General features: G+C 32.3%; 1 protein-coding gene across 1 annotated transcript in view; it reads right to left on the bottom strand.

Moving 5' to 3' along the window:
- Positions 1-7,704: 7,704 nt before the first annotated feature.
- The window catches only part of LOC145259978 (leishmanolysin-like peptidase), a 109,674-nt gene continuing 97,774 nt past the window's right edge, over positions 7,705-19,604 (bottom strand). Inside the window, exons 12-16 of the mRNA XM_080117970.1 lie at positions 19,054-19,143; positions 18,870-18,939; positions 18,144-18,274; positions 12,516-12,671; positions 7,705-8,171 (exon numbers count right to left, since the gene is read on the bottom strand). Coding sequence (XP_079974096.1) covers positions 7,965-8,171; positions 12,516-12,671; positions 18,144-18,274; positions 18,870-18,939; positions 19,054-19,143 — 654 coding nt within the window. The 3' untranslated portion in view covers positions 7,705-7,964. The remainder of the gene's footprint in view (positions 8,172-12,515; positions 12,672-18,143; positions 18,275-18,869; positions 18,940-19,053; positions 19,144-19,604) is intronic.

Genomic DNA, 19,604 nt, shown 5'->3' with positions numbered 1-19,604 from the left:
GACGTGAGGCGAATGTGTATTTTAGTTTCAAGAACGGCCAGCAGATGTCACTTGTCAGCCAAAAAACAGGGGTCGATAACTCTTCCTTTTCTAAAAGTGCGTGCAAACTAAAATTATGTTTTGCTACATTTTTATACAATCTTTTTGTACAAAAAAAAATATTAAACCTCTATAAACGTTTCATGTTTTTAAAATCCTATTTTGCTACATTGACAAACAAAAATTATATTTTGATATATGTTTAAACAATCTTACTGTAAAAAAAAAAAAAAAAATCTTAAACCTCTATAAATGTTTCATGTTTTGAAATTTTGATATGTTTATGCAATCTTACTGTGAAAAAAAACAAAAAAACAATCTTTTGTAAAAAAAAAAAAAAAATATTCGTGAATCTCTATGAACATTTCATATTTTTAAAATTCTATTTTGCTACATTGACAAACTAAAATTATATTTTGATGCATTAAATCACTTATTGAAAAGAAATTATATTAAATCCATTAAAATTATATTTTGATACATTTTTTTTATTCAATAAATTTTTCGATTTTCATATATTTTTGTGTTCTTTATTCCGTTATATATTTTTGTGTTCTTTATTTCGTCATATATTTTTGTGTTCTTTATTCCATTATATATTTTTGTGTTCTTCATTCCATTATGTATTTTTGTGTTCTTTATTTCGTCATATATTTTTGTGTTCTTTATTTCATCATGTATTTTTGTGTTCTTTATTTCATCATGTATTTTTGTGTTTTTTATTTCGTTATATATTTTTGTGTTCTTTATTTCATTATATATTTTTGTGTTCTTTATTTCGTCATATATTTTTGTGTTCTTTATTTCGTCATGTATTTTTGTGTTCTTTATTTCGTCATGTATTTTTGTGTTCTTTATTTCGTCATGTATTTTTGTGTTCTTTATTTCGTCATGTATTTTTGTGTTCTTTATTTCGTCATGTATTTTTGTGTTTTTTATTTTGTTATATATTTTTGTGTTCTTTATTTCGTCATATATTTTTGTGTTCTTTATTTCATTATATATTTTTGTGTTCTTTATTTCATTATATATTTTTGTGTTCTTTATTTCATCATGTATTTTTGTGTTCTTTATTCCATTATATATTTTTGTGTTCTTTATTTCGTCATGTATTTTGTGTTCTTTATTTCGTCATGTATTTTTGTGTTCTTTATTTCGTCATGTATTTTTGTGTTCTTTATTTCGTCATGTATTTTTGTGTTCTTTATTTCGTCATGTATTTTTGTGTTCTTTATTTCGTCATATATTTTTGTGTTCTTTATTTCATTATATATTTTTGTGTTCTTTATTTCGTCATATATTTTTGTGTTCTTTATTTCATTATATATTTTTGTGTTCTTTATTTCGTCATGTATTTTGTGTTCTTTATTTCGTCATGTATTTTTGTGTTCTTTATTTCGTCATGTATTTTTGTGTTCTTTATTTCGTCATATATTTTTGTGTTCTTTATTTCGTCATATATTTTTGTGTTCTTTATTTCGTCATGTATTTTTGTGTTCTTTATTTCGTCATGTATTTTTGTGTTCTTTATTTCGTCATATATTTTTGTGTTCTTTATTCCATTATATATTTTTGTGTTCTTTATTCCATTATATATTTTTGTGTTCTTTATTCCATTATATATTTTTGTGTTCTTTATTCCATTATATATTTTTGTGTGTTTTATTTCGTCACGTATTTTTGTGTTTTTTATTTCGTTATATATTTTTGTGTTCTTTATTTCATTATATATTTTTGTGTTCTTTATTCCATTATATATTTTTGTGTTCTTTATTTCATTATATATTTTTGTTCTTTATTTCATCATGTATTTTTGTGTTTTTTATTTCGTTATATATTTTTGTGTTCTTTATTTCATGTATTTTTGTGTTCTTTATTTCATCATGTATTTTTGTGTTCTTTATTTCATCATGTATTTTTGTGTTCTTTATTTCATCATGTATTTTTGTGTTCTTTATTTCATCATGTATTTTTGTGTTCTTTATTTCATCATGTATTTTTGTGTTCTTTATTTCATCATATATTTTTGTGTTCTTTATTTCATCATATATTTTTGTGTTCTTTATTTCATCATGTATTTTTGTGTTCTTTATTTCATCATGTATTTTTGTGTTCTTTATTTCATTATATATTTTTGTCTTTTTTATTTCATCATGTATTTTTGTGTTCTTTATTTCATTATATATTTTTGTGTTTTTTATTTCGTCATGTATTTTTGTGTTCTTTATTTTGTCATATTTTTATGTTTTTTATTTTGTTATATATTTTTGCGTTATCGTAAACACTTGTTTATATTTGAGGTTCACATAATGGCTGCTAGATGTCATTTATCTTTCGAAGAACAGAGGTTGATAACTCGTCTCGGTTGCTAATATGTCACTGTCATGCAGAAGTGCCATAACTTAATTGAAATATAATTTGCATAATTAAGTGAAGTTTTGCTTACAATTTTTGTGAATAATTCAAGGCCCTTAAATTATTGACTCAGAAGTTTTTTCGATAATTGCATTAAAGAATCCCTCTTATTTCACAAGGACTTTAAAAGATTAACACACTTCTGTTTTCCAATCGATATAAACTTATGTTTTAAACATACAGGGTGTCTCAATAAATTGTATATACTTTAAATTATCTCAACTTTCTATATGAATATGCTATACCACGTACCCAAGAGATGTTTAGAAATACAGAATCGCGCTTCCCCACTATCATCATGACATCAGAGCATATCTTGATAATCACCAGCGAAACAGTTTGGACGAAGAGGAAGTATCGAGTACTGTCCACGCTCACTGGATTTGACCCCCCCCCCCTAAATTTTTCTCTCTTTGGAGGGTGGGGGGCATGCTAACCACAAAACGAGCTACAATGAAGGAGTTGAAAGCAACCATTGAAAGAAGATTGTCAACATAATAATTGAACTGATTAGGAACGTTTTCGATTCAATCAGTGAGCATCGTCAGCTGTTCATGGATCACAATGGCCAATAATTTGAACAGTTGATTATTAGCTGGTTTCTATATTTGTTCACAGTATTTTGATGTATGAAACTTTTCTTTCTTATAATAAATGTTGGTTTTATGGTCATTTAAAGAGTGTATACATTTTATTGGGACACCGTGTGTGTGTGTATATATATATATATATATATATATATAACTATTTCTAATTCTCTCACATTTAATTAGAAATATAAAAGTAGTTTTCACTAAAAATCTTTCTCAGAAATCGGCTCTCGCAAGAACTCTTCCACCTAAATTGGAACCCTAAGAGGGACGCTCCAAACATGTTGGTGATAACTGTTCCACTTTCATCTGCGGGTAAAGTCTAAAAAAGCTGCAATAATTATTGGAGTAGAAATTTACTCAAGGCAGTAATCACTTCAAGGGGTAAGCAGAGAAAAATGGCAGATGTTAATATGAAAATAAAAACAAAAATGAATGTAAAGACCTGAGGAAATCATAGAATTATCAACAAAACACAAGCAAGGTTACTTCCCTTGAATACTCTTTATTCTATAAAGTCCAATAACAAACAAACAAACAAACAAAACACTACATTTAGCACAAATCCATTTTTTATGTGGTTATAGTCAGCTAATGTATTTCTTAATTTTCTGCGGAGCACTACCAGACGCTTATTATGTATTGGATACTTTTTTTTTTATGTTTGAAATTTTGTTATTTTGATTTCAATAATTTTATTTATATACTTTCACAAACATATTTATTGCATAGATTACATAAACAAAGCTTTTTTTTCTTAGAACTACATGCCTGTGGAACTTTGTTCCATTTTCCTGTTTTCCAACTGACTACAATATGGTCGTCTTCAAGTCCAATGTGAACAAGTTCTTGACGAGCCATCCCCTTAAGTAATCCAATTTACCAAATTTCCACTGCTTACGATTACTACAACATTTTCCTATTGATATTGTGCACTCATTAATCCTTATCCTCGAATGGCCTCCAGGCCTTGATAAGTGGGGACTCTTTTGTAAAAGAAAAAAGAAAAAACTTACATACACACATATATATATATGTGTGTGTGTATAAATTCAAATAAAAATATTTTTGAAATTAAAAAAATATTTTATTATAATTTCATAAACGTATTTCAAATAAAATTTAAAATTTTTTTATATTTTTCATTTTGTTATTAAAAGTGCAAATAAAGACTAATTGTGTTATTTTATCAGTATAATTGTGTTCATTTTATTGAATAATTTTCGATAATGTCATTTTCTTATATTTTATTTCACTATATCGTTTCACAATAGAAATACTGAAGAACTATAAAAATGAAGGAACTGATTTGCCTTGTCACTGTTTCTGGTAGCGTTCCGCAGAAAATTAGGAAGTACATTAGCTGACTATAACCTTTTCTGTTATAAAAAAAGAAAACGAAATAAAATATGGATAAATAGTTTTTTTAACAATTCCTAAATACAAAGAGAGTGGCTAAATCATAGTTTTCACTCAAAATGCTGTCCAACTGTGACGTCAGTTTATCTTTTGCTATTTTAAACATATTTCATTATATTTGGATCCATGTATGAAAAAAACAAATTTATTTTCACAATAAAAAAAAAAAAAAAAAAAAAAATTCTAATAGTAAATTGCTTTTCATAAACTAAGGGATAAACTTTTCAAACCTTTAAAACAGCAGACGATTAATTGATGTTACAGTCGGACGCCATTTTTAAATGAAAAACCATAGATTTACCAAGATATTCCTTACATATTTTTTTTTTTATTACTGTATTGTAATTTAAATTTTTTTTTTTTTTTTTTTTTTTTTGAGGTAAAAAAATATGAGTAGCACTAAATTCTATCTCAAAAACTAAAAACCCTTTTTTAAAATACAGGTAGCAAAAATGCCATATATGGAAAAAAAAATTTTTTAAAAGCATAAATAAAAATGAATCTCTTCGTTGAACAAAGTTCAATAAATACATTTATTCATAAAGACAAGTAGAGTTACTTCCCTTGTTGAACTTTCCTTAAGAAAAAAAGAAAAAAGTTTGCTTTTCAATATTACCTAAATTCATTTGTTTCTTTCACGAGACATAAAAATAAAAAAATAAAACTTATAGGCAAACGTCCCTATTGGCAACATAAAATTTTTTTAAAAGGTAGGTTAAACAATTAAGTTTAGTTTACCGACAAGTGTGACATTTTACATTAAAAACAACTTAATATTCAATAGACAACAAAACAACAAAAATGGCCAAAAAATTAGCATATAAACAAGTAAATGTTATCAAAAGCAAGATAAGTTACTCTTCTAACTACCCGGATAAGTTTTTAGTGTTTTAACCTATTTTAAATCGTTTATTCAGTTAAAAAACAAACAAACAAAAAAAACAAGTAGTATTGAGTGTTATGTTAGAACAAAAAAAAAAAAATGGCTGACACGAGAAGGTCACATCTTTGGAGTCTCGACTGCTCCAAAATAAAAAATAAACAAAATACAGATAGAAACCCATCCAATAAATGTAATGGTGACACTTGTTTTTCAAGCTGAATAAACGCTTTAAAATAAGTTAAAACACTAAAAACTTATGCAGCTAGTTAGAAAAGAAACTTATTTTGCCTTTGATAACATTTATTTGTTCTAGGTTTCTTTGACAACTTTTTCGTTTTGTTGTCTATAGTAAAAAACGCCCGAGAAATAATATAAATATATAAATAATGAAGGATTGACCTTTAGTAGTTAGTCAACCAATGTTTGTGCATTTTCTCATCTTAATTCGCATGATTATATTTTCTGGTGGTTCTAATGATGTAGACGTGACAGACGAGCCTCATTCTAACCTTGCTGCATATCATTCTGCAGTGAGAACAAGTTCTAACCATTTTGTCTAGTTGGATGCATTCATTCTATCTCTCTCTATTCCTACCTACCTATCTTCTTTCTCTCCGTCCTTCTGTTCCTTTTCTCCCTGTGGATCGAACATCAATCAGCTTCGAGGATCGATGATCTGCCTCTAAAAATGGCTTATCTTTAGATGTTCACATTGATGTTCATAGATACTTCTTTCCTCACAAGAGGGAGACACAAGGTCGGTTTTTAATGTTAGGAGGAAGATGAAAGAGAGGGAAAGAGATAGCTGAAGAGAGAGGGAGAGATAGATGTTTTAATATTTAGATATTAGACATACTATTTCTATTTAGTTTTTTTTTTCATAGTCCCAGGCAATGCTGGGTAGCCCTGCTAGATTTTATATATATATATATATATATATATATATATATATTTGTGTGTGTGTGGGGGTGTGCTTTTATTTAATTTCAAGTAAACAATTTACATGATCATGAAACAATGCCAATGTTTTCATGAGAAATATAGTCCTTGTATTAAGGTCTATATTTCTCATACAAAATAAACTTTGGGCTATTAGTTGACCAAAACCTTGGCATTGTCTGTGTTGTGACCATGTAAATTGTTTACTTGAAATTAAATACAAGCATATCTTGCTCTTTTTATTGAGCACTATTAATACCCTTGTTAAATTCATTGATTTTTATCTTTGAATAACTTTAACCCGATATATATGTCTTGGAAGGTTTTTTTAACCTTGAAAACTATACCCCCAATTTTTTTTTTTATATAAAAATTAAATTTTTTTGTTCTCTGTTGGAAAATTATTTTGTCAGTAAGTCATTTAATCTCCTGTAATCGCTGAACAAACAACAAACCTGCTTTCTCGAACTCACAATAGTCCTAAATTTTCAGGGATCATCAGTTGTTTACCATGAAACACTGTTTTGGGGATTTAATATATATATATATATATATATTTTCATTCTTTAAGCTTCTTTTCTCTCTGTAGATTGCACATCGTCGACTTCGAGGGTCGATGTTCTTTCAGCAATGATTTGTATCTAGGATGGCTTATCCTGATTTTGGGTCTCCTACATGTTCACACTGATGTTCCCCGTATAGTTGCCTCCCCATGAGGGTCGGGTGTTTGATTTCTTACCCTAACCTCACATGCTTATATCTTCTATTAAATGGTTCTTCTTTACTTGTTTCCACAACCAGGCTAGAGTTTTAGACAAGAGATTGATTTTTAATGTCCCAGTCTTGAAGGATTTCTCCATCACTGACTTAGGACAGAAAAAACGAATCATAGTATCAGAACAGATACTAGACTTTGCTCCTAGCCAAAACTGCTTTTAATGCAAATGCGTTACTGTTGTGGCCTTATTTTAGGGATTCACAATATCAAACAGGAGAGTCTGTAAAGTCATGTCAACGATTAGGCTGGCATGGAATCTCTGATTAGAGAGTCCAAAATGGCTGCCTTTCACAGCGATGGGAGAGTCCATGTGAAGACAGGGATAGGGGTGTCAGTTACCCCAGAACAGTTACACATGAGTAGATAAATCAAATTAAATTGTTTTAGATCAATTTTTCCTTCTAAAATAATTTATGTTGCTGACTGCTTATGTCTTTATTTACTCCCCATGAGGGCAAAGTTAGACACAAGGTCGGTTTTGTATGTGAGGAAAATCCAGCTCCCCAAAAAGAACAGTTATGTTTGCCAAATGATAGGTACTCTTCCCCCTTCCGAAACAAAGAGGAAATAAAAGAAAAATAGATAAAAATAATTTTCCTTACTCCCCCCCCACCCTACCTTGCAGATCAATAAATAAAACCTTTTTTTTTCGGATTGAGCGAGTCGTTTCTCATATGGCGGTATCCTGTCGACCCGTAAATATAAGATGCTGCAAAAAAAAAAAAAAAAAAAAAAAAAAAAAAAAAAAAAAAAAAGAGACGCGCACAGAGAAAAGAACCCCGTCCCCCTTCAGGCACGAGAGGGCAGTTGGTAGCTTCAGGGTTGGAAAGGAGTCAGGGCTGTAGGCAGTTGTTGTGCAAGAAAGGATTTGAACACATAGCTCCAGCTATTCGACCAGGGATTATGTCGAACTGAGGAGACAGTTGGCTGTTTGAGACAGGACCCTTGTTAGAACAAGGGCTGCCAGCACCTGGAGGAGTCCATGCCATTTATAAAGGGGGAGAGATTCACCCAAGAATGTGCCACGGCAAGTGAGGGGGGGCATCACCTGATAACTGTTGACTTGAGAAGCAGTGGTTTCAGGAGGAGGGCATTTCACACCAACTTCCTGGAAAAAAAAAAAAAAAAAAAAAGTGAAGAGAGAAAAAAATTAGTAAATTTCAAGTTTTTAGTTGTGACTAATAAAAAATTTAGATTCTGCATTTTTTTTTTGTTTTGTTTTGGCAATTCAGATTTAAAATATCTCAAATATAAATACTTTTAAGTTGAATTTATCAATAAAATTAAAAAAAGGTTTGTGTTCAGAATTGCCTGTATATTGAAAAACAAAAAATAAAGAAAAATCTGTATTAGGTACATACTCATGATGAAACTAAAATATCATATGCCAAAAATCATGGAAATTAGTTTTAATCAAACAAAGAAAAAAAAAAATCACACTAAAAATGTGAGCGCCGAATTACCGAGTAAACCTAGGAAAGCGAGATTATAAACTTCTGTGGTAATGGTGCAAAAAAGCAGAAATAAGTGTCCATGATTAGCATGTGTCCACTGTAAGGAAACTATGACACGAGACATAGAATCATTTGCTTACAAAATGAACGTGAAAATTTAGGCACTGTTGGGAGTCCAAAATGGTTGAATAAAAGGAGACAGATTTTTGCTTGAGAGTCAGTTTTTTTTTTTTTTTTTTTTTTACAAAAATCAGCCCAGACAAGGCATAATGTAAGGAGTTAAGAAAAAAAAAAATACTTGAAGTCAAAAACTTGCCAATGGTAAGTGTTAGATGACTCAGAAAACAGCAATTCTTCTCTTTTTGTCAGAAACATTGCTTATTGAGTGCTGAGGGGGGGGATAGGAAAAAAACAAAACAAAAAAAGTAAGGGAGTAGGTATAATGAGTACTAAAAGGAGTTATCAATAGACAATGGATAGGTGTTTGTTGTTATAATGCAGACAAACAGAAATAAGGGTAGGGTTTTATTTAGGGTGTGATGAATGACCAGGTGACCGAATGACCAATAGGTTAGACAACAGTGGACCAGTAGCCGTTTCGGGTGGGGGTGGGGGGTTACTGTGAGTCAAAGGAACAATACGAACAACGCTTGACAGGGTGGGGATGGTCAGTCAGGCACTTAGTCAGTTGAGACTTGAACGCCAAGGTGGGCAGTTAGATTTTGGATACAGTCGCAGGCAGTTGATCACTCGGAGGTTCTCGAGGGAGATGGGGAGATTAAATGAACACACATGCAAGGCAATAGGGGAAACCCTAGAGGAAGACCTCAGTCTCTAGTGGAATTGGGACAAAAATGGATGGTAACATTCAATGCTACCAAGACTAAGCTTTTTTTCCTTTAATAATTACAAGAAACCTTCCCAACCACCAATAGCTAAAGATAGGTTACCTGAAAGTACTTCGTTCAAACTCCTCAACTTAATGTTCACAGGGAACATATGTTGGCAGAGATACATCGAGGGCATTGCTGCGGCTGATGGGAGGAAGGTGGGCTCTCGCTACCGTGCTAGAAAGTTACTTATGCCTGAATGTATCCTATACTTCTACAAGGTAACCATTCGCCCATGTATGGAGTATTGTTGTCAAATTTGGGTTGGTGCATCTGCTACTAGTCTCACTCCTAGACAGGGTTCAAAAGAGAGTCGCCAACCTGATAGGTCCTGAACTGTCATCTAAGCTTCAACCTCTGTCCCATTAACGAAATGTTGCATCCCTCTGCCTGTTTTACAAGTATTTTAATGGTGGATGCTCCGACAGACTACAAGCCCTTGGACCCCCCTCGACGAAAATACCTCCGACAAACCCGACAAGCAGCAAAATCCCACCCCTACACAGTAGAGAGCCCTAGATGTAAGAAAGACTTCTACTCTAATAGTTTCTTCTCCAGAACTGCTACACTTTGGAATTCCGTTCCGGGTTACTGCTTCCCCAACTGTACTGACATGCAGAAATTCAAGTGTAACATGAACAGACATCTTGCTGCTCAACTCCCTACATAGTATTCCTGCAATCATGTCTCAGATAGTAGCCCCCCTACATCAAAGTGGCACCGTGCCTTGTTTGGAGTGAAAATGCAATAGAAACAAAAACTGATGGGAAGCGAGTGACACATCCTCGGCAGAACGTACTTATGAACCTTTATCTTTATACTTGTGGATCCGTGCATCCTCATCGACGGTCAGCAACGAGAAAATGATGATACAGCTATAAGATAAGATGAATGAAAAATCCACGGCACACACAACATTTGAGGTCAGTGGCCTGTTGGTGAAGCCATGTGGCGTTATATAAGGAGCTTAAAAAACAACAACAAAAAAAAAAAACAAGATACTATTTCTAGGTCAAAAACTTTCCAAATGTTAGATGGAATAGATTCTGAGCCAGAAAACAGCAATTATTCCCTCTTTGTCAGAAAGTTTGTTACTGGAATGTGAGGACAAAAGGAAAAAATAAGAGAAGTGAGAGTTACGCAGTTGTCTAAAGTAAACTCAAGATTTACTTTCTAGCTTCTTTCCCAGAACTGCCCACCTTTGAAACACTGTTCCGCTAGCATGCTTCCTGGTTGAATACAACATGGTAGCCTTCAAATCCAATGTAAACAAGTTCTTGTTAAGCCGTCCTCATAAATAATCAAATTCTACCCAATTTACACCATAAGCGATTACTACAACACCACCTTACATTCATTAACCCTTATCCTTGAGTGGCCTTCGGGCTTTGATAAGTGGTGATTCCCAAGAAGAAAAAAAAAAAGTGAAAATTAGTTTGTCCATTTGTTTGCTTACGTGTCATAGGCTATTTAGGGGGGGGGGGAGACCTAAAATCTATCAGAATTATCGCTCATTGAATGCAAGGATTAAAGGACAAAATAAGGGAAGCGAGTGTTACGCGGCTGCTGAATGTAAAACCCAAGATCTACTTTCTAATCTCATTTTATTTTGGACGCCGTGTTTTCATCATTCGTTTTGATTGCTGATGCTTATTTCTTTTGTTGGGAAACGGTGATTACTACTACTACTACTGCAAATAAATGAAAAGGTCCCTGGTTCATTCCCGGGTTTTGTTATCACGAGACATCTTCCACCCTTATTTCAATTAATTTCGTTAAAAGCAGAAAAAAGAAAAAATACAATCGAAATCTTTAATTTCGATTAAAGTGATTATGTTTCACAACTATATTCAGTCGTGATACAAGCATATTCTAAGTATTTTTTCTTCATTTTTATGGATTCAAAAAAAACCCAAAAATGTAATTGATTTCAATAACCAATGAAATTAGTTTAGCATTGTTTTATTTCTTTGTTCTTCAAAAGCAAAACAGATTTTTTTTTCTTCATTTCTTTTACACTAAAAAATCTTTGTTTTAAAACATGAAAATCACATAATAAATTCAAAAACTTAAAAATTTTGAGGTTAAAAGTTACATAAATGCAACTGACAATGTTTGGAGCCAAATTAAAGTCTGTGGTTACTTTGACCCAGCACTACCATATAGTGGTTTTTAGACAAACCGGCCGAGGTGAATCGTATTCTTTTAGACAAACCGGCCGAGGTGAATCGTATTCTTTTAGACGAACCGGCCGAGGTGAATCGTATTCTTTTAGACGAACCGGCCAAGGTGAATCGTATTCTTTTAGACAAACCGGCCGAGGTGAATCGTATTCTTTTAGACAAACCGGCCGAGGTGAATCGTATTCTTTTAGACAAACCGGCCGAGGTGAATCGTATTCTTTTAGACAAACCGGCCGAGGTGAATCGTATTCTTTTAGACAAACCGGCCGAGGTGAATCGTATTCTTTTAGACAAACCGGCCGAGGTGAATCGTATTCTTTTAGAAAAACCGGCCGAGGTGAATCGTATTCTTTTAGACAAACCGGCCGAGGTGAATCGTATTCTTTTAGACAAACCGGCCGAGGTGAATCGTATTCTTTTAGACAAACCGGCCGAGGTGAATCGTATTCTTTTAGACAAACCGGCCGAGGTGAATCGTATTCTTTTAGACAAACCGGCCGAGGTGAATCGTATTCTTTTAGACAAACCGGCCGAGGTGAATCGTATTCTTTTAGACAAACCGGCAGAGGTGAATCGTATTCTTTTAGACAAACCGGCCGAGGTGAATCGTATTCTTTTAGACAAACCGGCCGAGGTGAATCGTATTCTTTTAGACAAACCGGCCCGAAGTGAATCGTATTCTTTTAGACAAACCGGCCGAGGTGAATCGTATTCTTTTAGACAAACCGGCCGAGGTGAATCGTATTCTTTTAGACAAACCGGCCGAGGTGAATCGTGACTGAAGACAAACCGTCCATGGTGAATCAGGATTGTAGACAAACAGTAAGAGTTGCATTGTATTTGTAGATGAAATATTGTGGACAATAGTCAGCCAACAAATTTCATTTCTCTAAAATTCTAATAATATAAAAAATTAAAAAATTACCTGACAAATTTCTTCACAAGCCGGACAGATGATTAATCCCTGATGACGGAGTTTGGCAGAGTCATGTAAAATAGAAATTCTCTGCCCTTCTTTGGTGCAGTTGTAGCGTTTTGATTCAATAACAACTACAAGACCTTCTTCTGGGCTGCATTCGTACTAGAAGAAATGAAAAACAAAAGTTAAAATGAGATAACTTTCATATACGTTTATTTTTATGTACGTTTTTGGGAAAATATGCTTTCAAATATACTAGCGGGGGGTATCCGGCGTTGTCCGGGTATTTGTAGATGTGTGTATGGAGGAACACGATGTAAAAAACCAAAACGAAAACAAAAAAAAAAAAATGGCATAAATAAACCTGCGTATGGGGGGGGGGGGTAAACTAAAGAATAAGCGAAGTTTTAAAAAAAACGTTTGGTTGGGAGGTTTGAACCCGGAAGCCTTGACGCGGAAAACACAACTACTTAACGGTCTCGACCACGAGTGAGAGTAATTGATTAGCATGTTAAGTTAAAGCTTATAAAGCTAAAAGAGGTTTGCTAAATGGGGTCATCGCACGATCGTTATTTTTAGTTTCTACTTCCCCCAGATGACGGTGGGAAGTGGGGGGAAAGCAGCCGAGAATACGTTTTTCACTGTATTTATACTAAAATGCACGACAAACAGGGGACAGAGCGAAATAGCGCGAATCTCATAAAAGTCGACGTAAATAAATCTAGAGACGACCCGTGTTCCCAAATCCTAGGTATTATGATATAGGGGGTATATAAACAGTTTTAAGTGATAGTAACGACCCCGGGAGCGTGTGCGAAAGAAGCCTTTGCGAGACATACACAAAATGGTCACACACATTTTGCCTTTTATATATATATATATATATATATATATATAGATTTCACCCTTTATGTATACCAGTCCTTTTAGTTTAGAAGCTCAATGTTTGTTTAATATAACAACAGAGCATATAGAAATGAATAACAACGCAGATACTTTTCCAGTTCCAGGTTTTATTTATTTTACTAATCAGTTCTTTCAGCATGTCAATACTTTAGTACATTTTATAGACCAGTTTCATTATTTATATGTCAATATCGAATTTTTTCTTAAGTATACTCGTAAAAAAACAAAAAAAACAACAACAAAAAAACAGAAATTTGACTTAGAAATTTGCATGATCATATAATTTTACAAATACATTTGCACAAATCAAAGCTAAATTTTAATGAGATTATTTTTATATGTATAACTAGAGGGGAGTTGGGTAGCCCGGCTTTGCCCGGTCGTAAAATGATATCTTAATTTGTCAAGATTTTGTATATATCATTATAGAGTAGTGATTTCAAAAAGTAAATAAAAAAAAGTTATTTGGGTGCCATCAGCTAGAATGGAAACTGAAAGCAAAACTGTAGCATTCAAAGCTGGTGACGTTACCACTGTACCAACGTGACACGCATGTGAACTGATTAAAAATAAACTAAGGTAAATGTACAAAATGTTTAACGATTTTTTAAATTTTGAACCATTTTTGACCCCTTAAAAACTATTTTAACCGACTAAAGACCCATAAAAGAATGGTCCATAAAAAATCCAATCATTTGACGCCCCTAGCGCTGCTCTGCGACTTTTAGTTTCAGAAGAGATAGAATTTGAAAATATGGAGACGGACAGACATATCGCCTTTCATATATTAGATTTATTTTTACTGGGAGATCTTATTATGACATGAACTTGTATAGTATTCTCCTTCTTCCATTCTTTAGTTAGTCCATACATTACGTTAAAAAAAAAAAAAAAAAAAAAATAAGGCCAAATGCAATTTTTGAAGACCCAAACTGCTTCAAAACAGTCAAATTTGCAAAATTTGCCTTTAAAATGGCCAGAAAAAAAAGACTTTACTTAGAATGAAATAGGCGTGATCATATAACGTCTGAAAAAAAATCCTACAGAAGAATCAACATTGCATGCTTATATGTTAATTCTTCTATAGGATTTTTAAAAATAAATAAAAACTTGGAACTTGGAATGTAGCTATTTTTATTCATTTATATATATACTAGCAGTTCAGCCCGGCTTTGCTTGGGCCCTATGTACTGTTCATAACTTTATGTGCATATATATATATATATATACGGCGTTCTTTTTGAAAATTCAACATTTCGTACATTTATAAGCTACAATCAACATCCAAATGAATGCTTTGACAATAATTACGGTTTTCAAACGGCGAACAATTAAAAGGTAAATATATATATATATATATATATATATATATATATATATATATATATATATATAATTCTTAACTTTTAATAAAAACATTATTATAACCTTATATTTAAACCAAATTCAGATTTATAATTTTATTCTATTTTTATTCTCAACCGATATTACTTTTCTTATCAAGTAAATATTTTCCTTTTTATTTTAATTTTTTCCAGATACATCTGCCTTACTTAAAATTTGCTAGGTTTATTTATGGTGTCTTTCACATATAAAAAAACCCACCCAATACTTTTGATGATGAGGAGACTTTGTTTTAAAAAAATACTATATGTCAAAATTATTGTCCGTGGCTTAATGTCTATCACAATAAAAACATTGTTTCCGAAACGATCGTACAAATTATTGACTTTGTTGTTGTTCCTTCTTATGAAACAGATTTTTAATTTTTAATTATAATTTGAATTATTAATTACATTGCAATTTATATATAGATATATATATATATATATTAAAAAGTTTGACTCATGTCCAGATAACCTACATCTAAAATTTCAAGTGTTTAGACACAACATTGATGGGGGAGTTTGGTAGAGTCTGCAAAATTTGACCTCTTGGCAGCCAAATTTTCGCCCAAAAACTGATTAAAAAGCATGCTGCATGTCTGAATACTCTTTGTGTAATATTTCAAATGTTTAGACCCACAATTGGCTGAATAATTTGCTAAAAACCGCAAAGGTCAAATCCTTTTAACTTTAACTCCTTGGCAGCAAAATTTTTGGCCAAAACCTGATTAAAAAGCTTGCTCTATATCTGAATACGCTTTATGTAAAATTTCAAATGTTTAGACCAAAAATTGGCTGAGTAATTTGAGTAATTTGATAGAGACCACAGAGGTCAATTTTTTTTTAACTTTGATCCCAATTTTGACTTCTTTTGGGCTCAAATCAAATTAAAAAGTTTGATCCATGTCCAAGTAATGTACATTTAAAATTTCTAGTATTTAGACCCAAAATTGGCGGAGGAGTTTGGTAGAGTTTTCAAAGGTCAAATCGTTGAACTTTGACCCCTTGACAGCCACATTTCTGGCCGAAAACCGATTAAAAGATTTTCTCAAATCTCAATACCTTTTATGCAAAGTCTCGAGTCTGTAGACTAAAAATTGACAGAGTATTTTTGGTAGGGAAATGTACACACACACAATTTCACTTATGTATATATATATATATATATATGTATATAGATAGATAGATAGATATACAGGGTGACACCAAAAAACGGGCCCCATCTCTAATTAGGCCCCGTTTCTTAGTGTTTTGTCGGAATGAAATGAAACTTTGGTCATATTTAGTTTATTATATTCAAGATATCACATCAAAACACTAGGGTCTTTGGCATTTTACTCTCTGTTGACTGTAAAATGCGCAGAAAAACTATTGAATGTTATCTGTTTTTTTGGGGGTCACCCTGTACTATTAAATACTTCTCTTCCCTTCTCTATATCTTTCTCTTCCTCTTTTTTCTCTTACACATTATATACTTGCCTCACCAAGATATATATCATTCAAACACGGTAGTGTTTGAATATATGGTTAAGTGGCAGTTTTAGTCATTTAGAACTGCTTTAAAGCTCACATATTTTTCGACCAAATTTTAAACAATTATTACAATTTATAGATCACCTTCTCAGCTATATTGTGAAAAAAAAATTTCAATTTTCGTTCAGTAAAACAAGTTATGATGAATTTCCTGGTGTTCAAAATTGTAAAAAAATATAAGGAGGTGAGCGACGTTTTTCATGACTAATTTCCATAGCAACCACATTGCTTCAGCGACTACTGTTGCTACTAATTCATTAATAAAAATAATTGCCATGAAACCAAAGAGATTGATTCTGTTTCCTTTGGGTTGGTTTTACAATCCACAGAGGTGCGAAAAAGTGATTATCAAGGGCAAGGTAAGTTACTCTTCTACCTGTTTTTAGTTGTTTTACTCACTTTAAAACGTTTATTCGGTTTAATAAACAGATAGTATGGAGTGTTAGGCGAGAACAAGAAAAATGGACGTGAATTGACGCCTAAATATTTAAAGTTTTGATAATGACTTAAAAATAAAACAAGTGAAGCATGCACAGTGAACGGGGCATAAAAAATGATGAAGTTCAGCATCCCCCCCCCTCCATTTAGTCCTTAAAGTCCCCAGAGAATGTCAAATCCTGGTGAAAATGAACAAATGGTGCAGTTTTGGACCTTAACATGTGTAAATTTTAGTTCTGCACCATGCAAAAAAAGAAATGACTAAGTCCATCATTTGGCCCCCACCCCCATTTAACCCCAAAAGTCCCCAAGGCCTTAACATTTTTTAAATTTGTGTACAGCAACATGCAAAACTGCTAAATAGACATACATAGAAAATTTTGGACAGATATGGTAAAATAGTCCCAAAAATGGAGTGTTTTTATTAGTCCTAAAAGAACCCCTGGGGCACACTCAAGAGTTATCGTAAAGTATAGACAAACAAAATTACAATTTTTCAGAAAGTTTTATAAAAATCCAAGGCATGAATCTTTTTTAATAAACACAAAAGTGTCAATTTTAGTCATTTTAACCCAAAAGGCAACCCTAGGGGAGCAACCGGTGTTCTTTCAGAAAATCTGTTCTGTTACTTTTTTTTTTACTCACATCATGTTTAATGTTTTTGCAAAATTTCAAAAAATTTCAAGGTGTAGTTATTGAGAAAAGTGCGGACAGACGAATGGACAAACGGACAAGGGTGAATTAACAGATCCACCCTCCTTTTGTTGGGGGGGGGGACCAAAAAATTGTACAAAATACTGTTAGAAACCCACCCAATGGAGTTTTGAATTTTATTAAACTTTTTGATCCGAGGTTGTTACATATTTAAAAATGAGTGTTGAATGTGAAAACCACATAAAAATGATACAAGTGGAACATTTAACAGGTTTATTTACAAGTTATGATTCACTATGATATTTTTAAATGTCCGGCACAATCATGTTGACGCAACAGTTCTCACCAGATCACCAAAGTTAAGCAACGTCGAGCCTGGCCAGTGCCAGATGAGTGACCATTTGGGAAGGCTAGGTGCTGTATGTACCTTCTGGGAAGGTTGGGCATGGGGTCAGCACTCTCATCCCGAAAAAAGAACTGTAGAAAAGTGCCCAGTTGCGGATGTAGGAATTAATGTTTTTAGCTAATTTTTCAATATTTGTCATCCAAAGGGTTGAGCTTCAAAACAATACCGATCTCATGAAAATCCGTTGCCTTTGTCAAAAGTTTTAGGCAGACATTCAAACATGCATACATACATACATACATTTAAACAGACAGTTGACATTTATATTATAGATTACTAGCTAGGAGGTTGGATTTACAGAAGGAAACCTACCTTGTAGCAGCCACTGCCCATGTGTTGTGTCGCCACAGACTGGCTACAATGCTGCAAATGCCACATGCCATCATGGTTGAAACAGCGAGAAGAATTGCCATAATCTTCGAGAAAATAATTGTAATTACTTCCTGCAATATAAACAAACAAATATAAATGCACGTTTCTGAATTTTTGAGATGAGGATTGGTTATTCGCATTATTTGGATTCATCGGACTACTGTTCTCATCTTAATAGGGCTCTACATTGTGAGTGAAACAGTCGCATTTGCGAGTGATTTTTCAAAGTGGCGACTAGAAATAATGAAACACTTATCTTTTGGCGATTGTATTTCTTTCACTGACAATCTTCCAAAGCTCACTACTGAGTGAAAAATATCTTTTCAACTTATTTATTTATATATATATATATATATACACACACAACAAAGTTAAATTATTTAAACAATAAAAGTTAAATAGAACAATATACTCTTTTTTTAATGAAAAAAGAATATCATGTATATCTCGATGAGCCATCCCCTTAAGTAATCCAATTTACCAAATTTCCACTACTAAGGATGACTGACATGTTCCTCTTGACCACTGTACCCTCATTAATCTTTATCCTCAAGTAGCCTCCAGGCCTTGATAAGTGGTGACTCCTTAAAAAAAAAAAAAAAAAAAAAAATCAACTCATACTAATACTGATCCTAACAAGATAAGACAGATGAATGCGTTACTGACCTAAATTATTCTCTTCCCGAGTACAGCGTGAGCCTCGGATTGAAGAATCACCGCTTTTCCAAAGTAATTCCTGGAAAGAGGCACAAAAAAAAAAAAAAAAGTATTTTAATGATATTCAACATTTAGAAATAATTAAAATCAACTTGAAACATTTCAAATTTACGAATGGTCAAAAAAATTTTACCTGTAAGTAAGGACAGTGATCGGCAAGGTCAACAGAACCACCAAAACGCTTCACATCGGCTGAAGCAACACCAGCTAATTCGGAGAAATACTAAACAAATATAAAAAAATAATTTAAAGAAATGAATAAAGCTGATCAAGAAATTCATCAACATTTTGAATGAAGAAAAAAAACAAAAAAAAAAAAATGGTGTTTATTCAGATGGTGATAAACAAAAAATGAAAAACTTTTATGTAACTATCATGTAAAAATAGAAAATAAAGATGGTATATTCCAAAAATCACAAAAATTGATCAAGTAGTGTCTTTTTTTTTTATTTTAGCAAAACAAATTTGCCATTTTTGACCGACAAGTGAAGGCCAAAGCCATTTTAGTATTCTTCAAATTTTGCTTTTAACTTATATAAAATGACAATTCTAAAAAAAAAGTTTTCATAATTTGAAAATTTTGTTTTCTGAAAAAAAAAAAATTAAAAAAAAAAATACACGTTATGTTAATAAATTGTTTGGTTTTAAATCTTACGTTTCCGTTATCTTTCCGACATTATAAAT

This window comes from Euprymna scolopes, chromosome 35, assembly GCF_053919585.1.
Source record: "Euprymna scolopes isolate OS-2025 chromosome 35, ASM5391958v1, whole genome shotgun sequence".
In the NCBI taxonomy this organism is placed as follows: Eukaryota; Metazoa; Mollusca; class Cephalopoda; order Sepiida; family Sepiolidae; genus Euprymna; species Euprymna scolopes.
The sequence above is the reverse complement of the archived record's forward strand: the minus strand, read 5'-3'. Positions and strand labels throughout refer to the sequence as shown.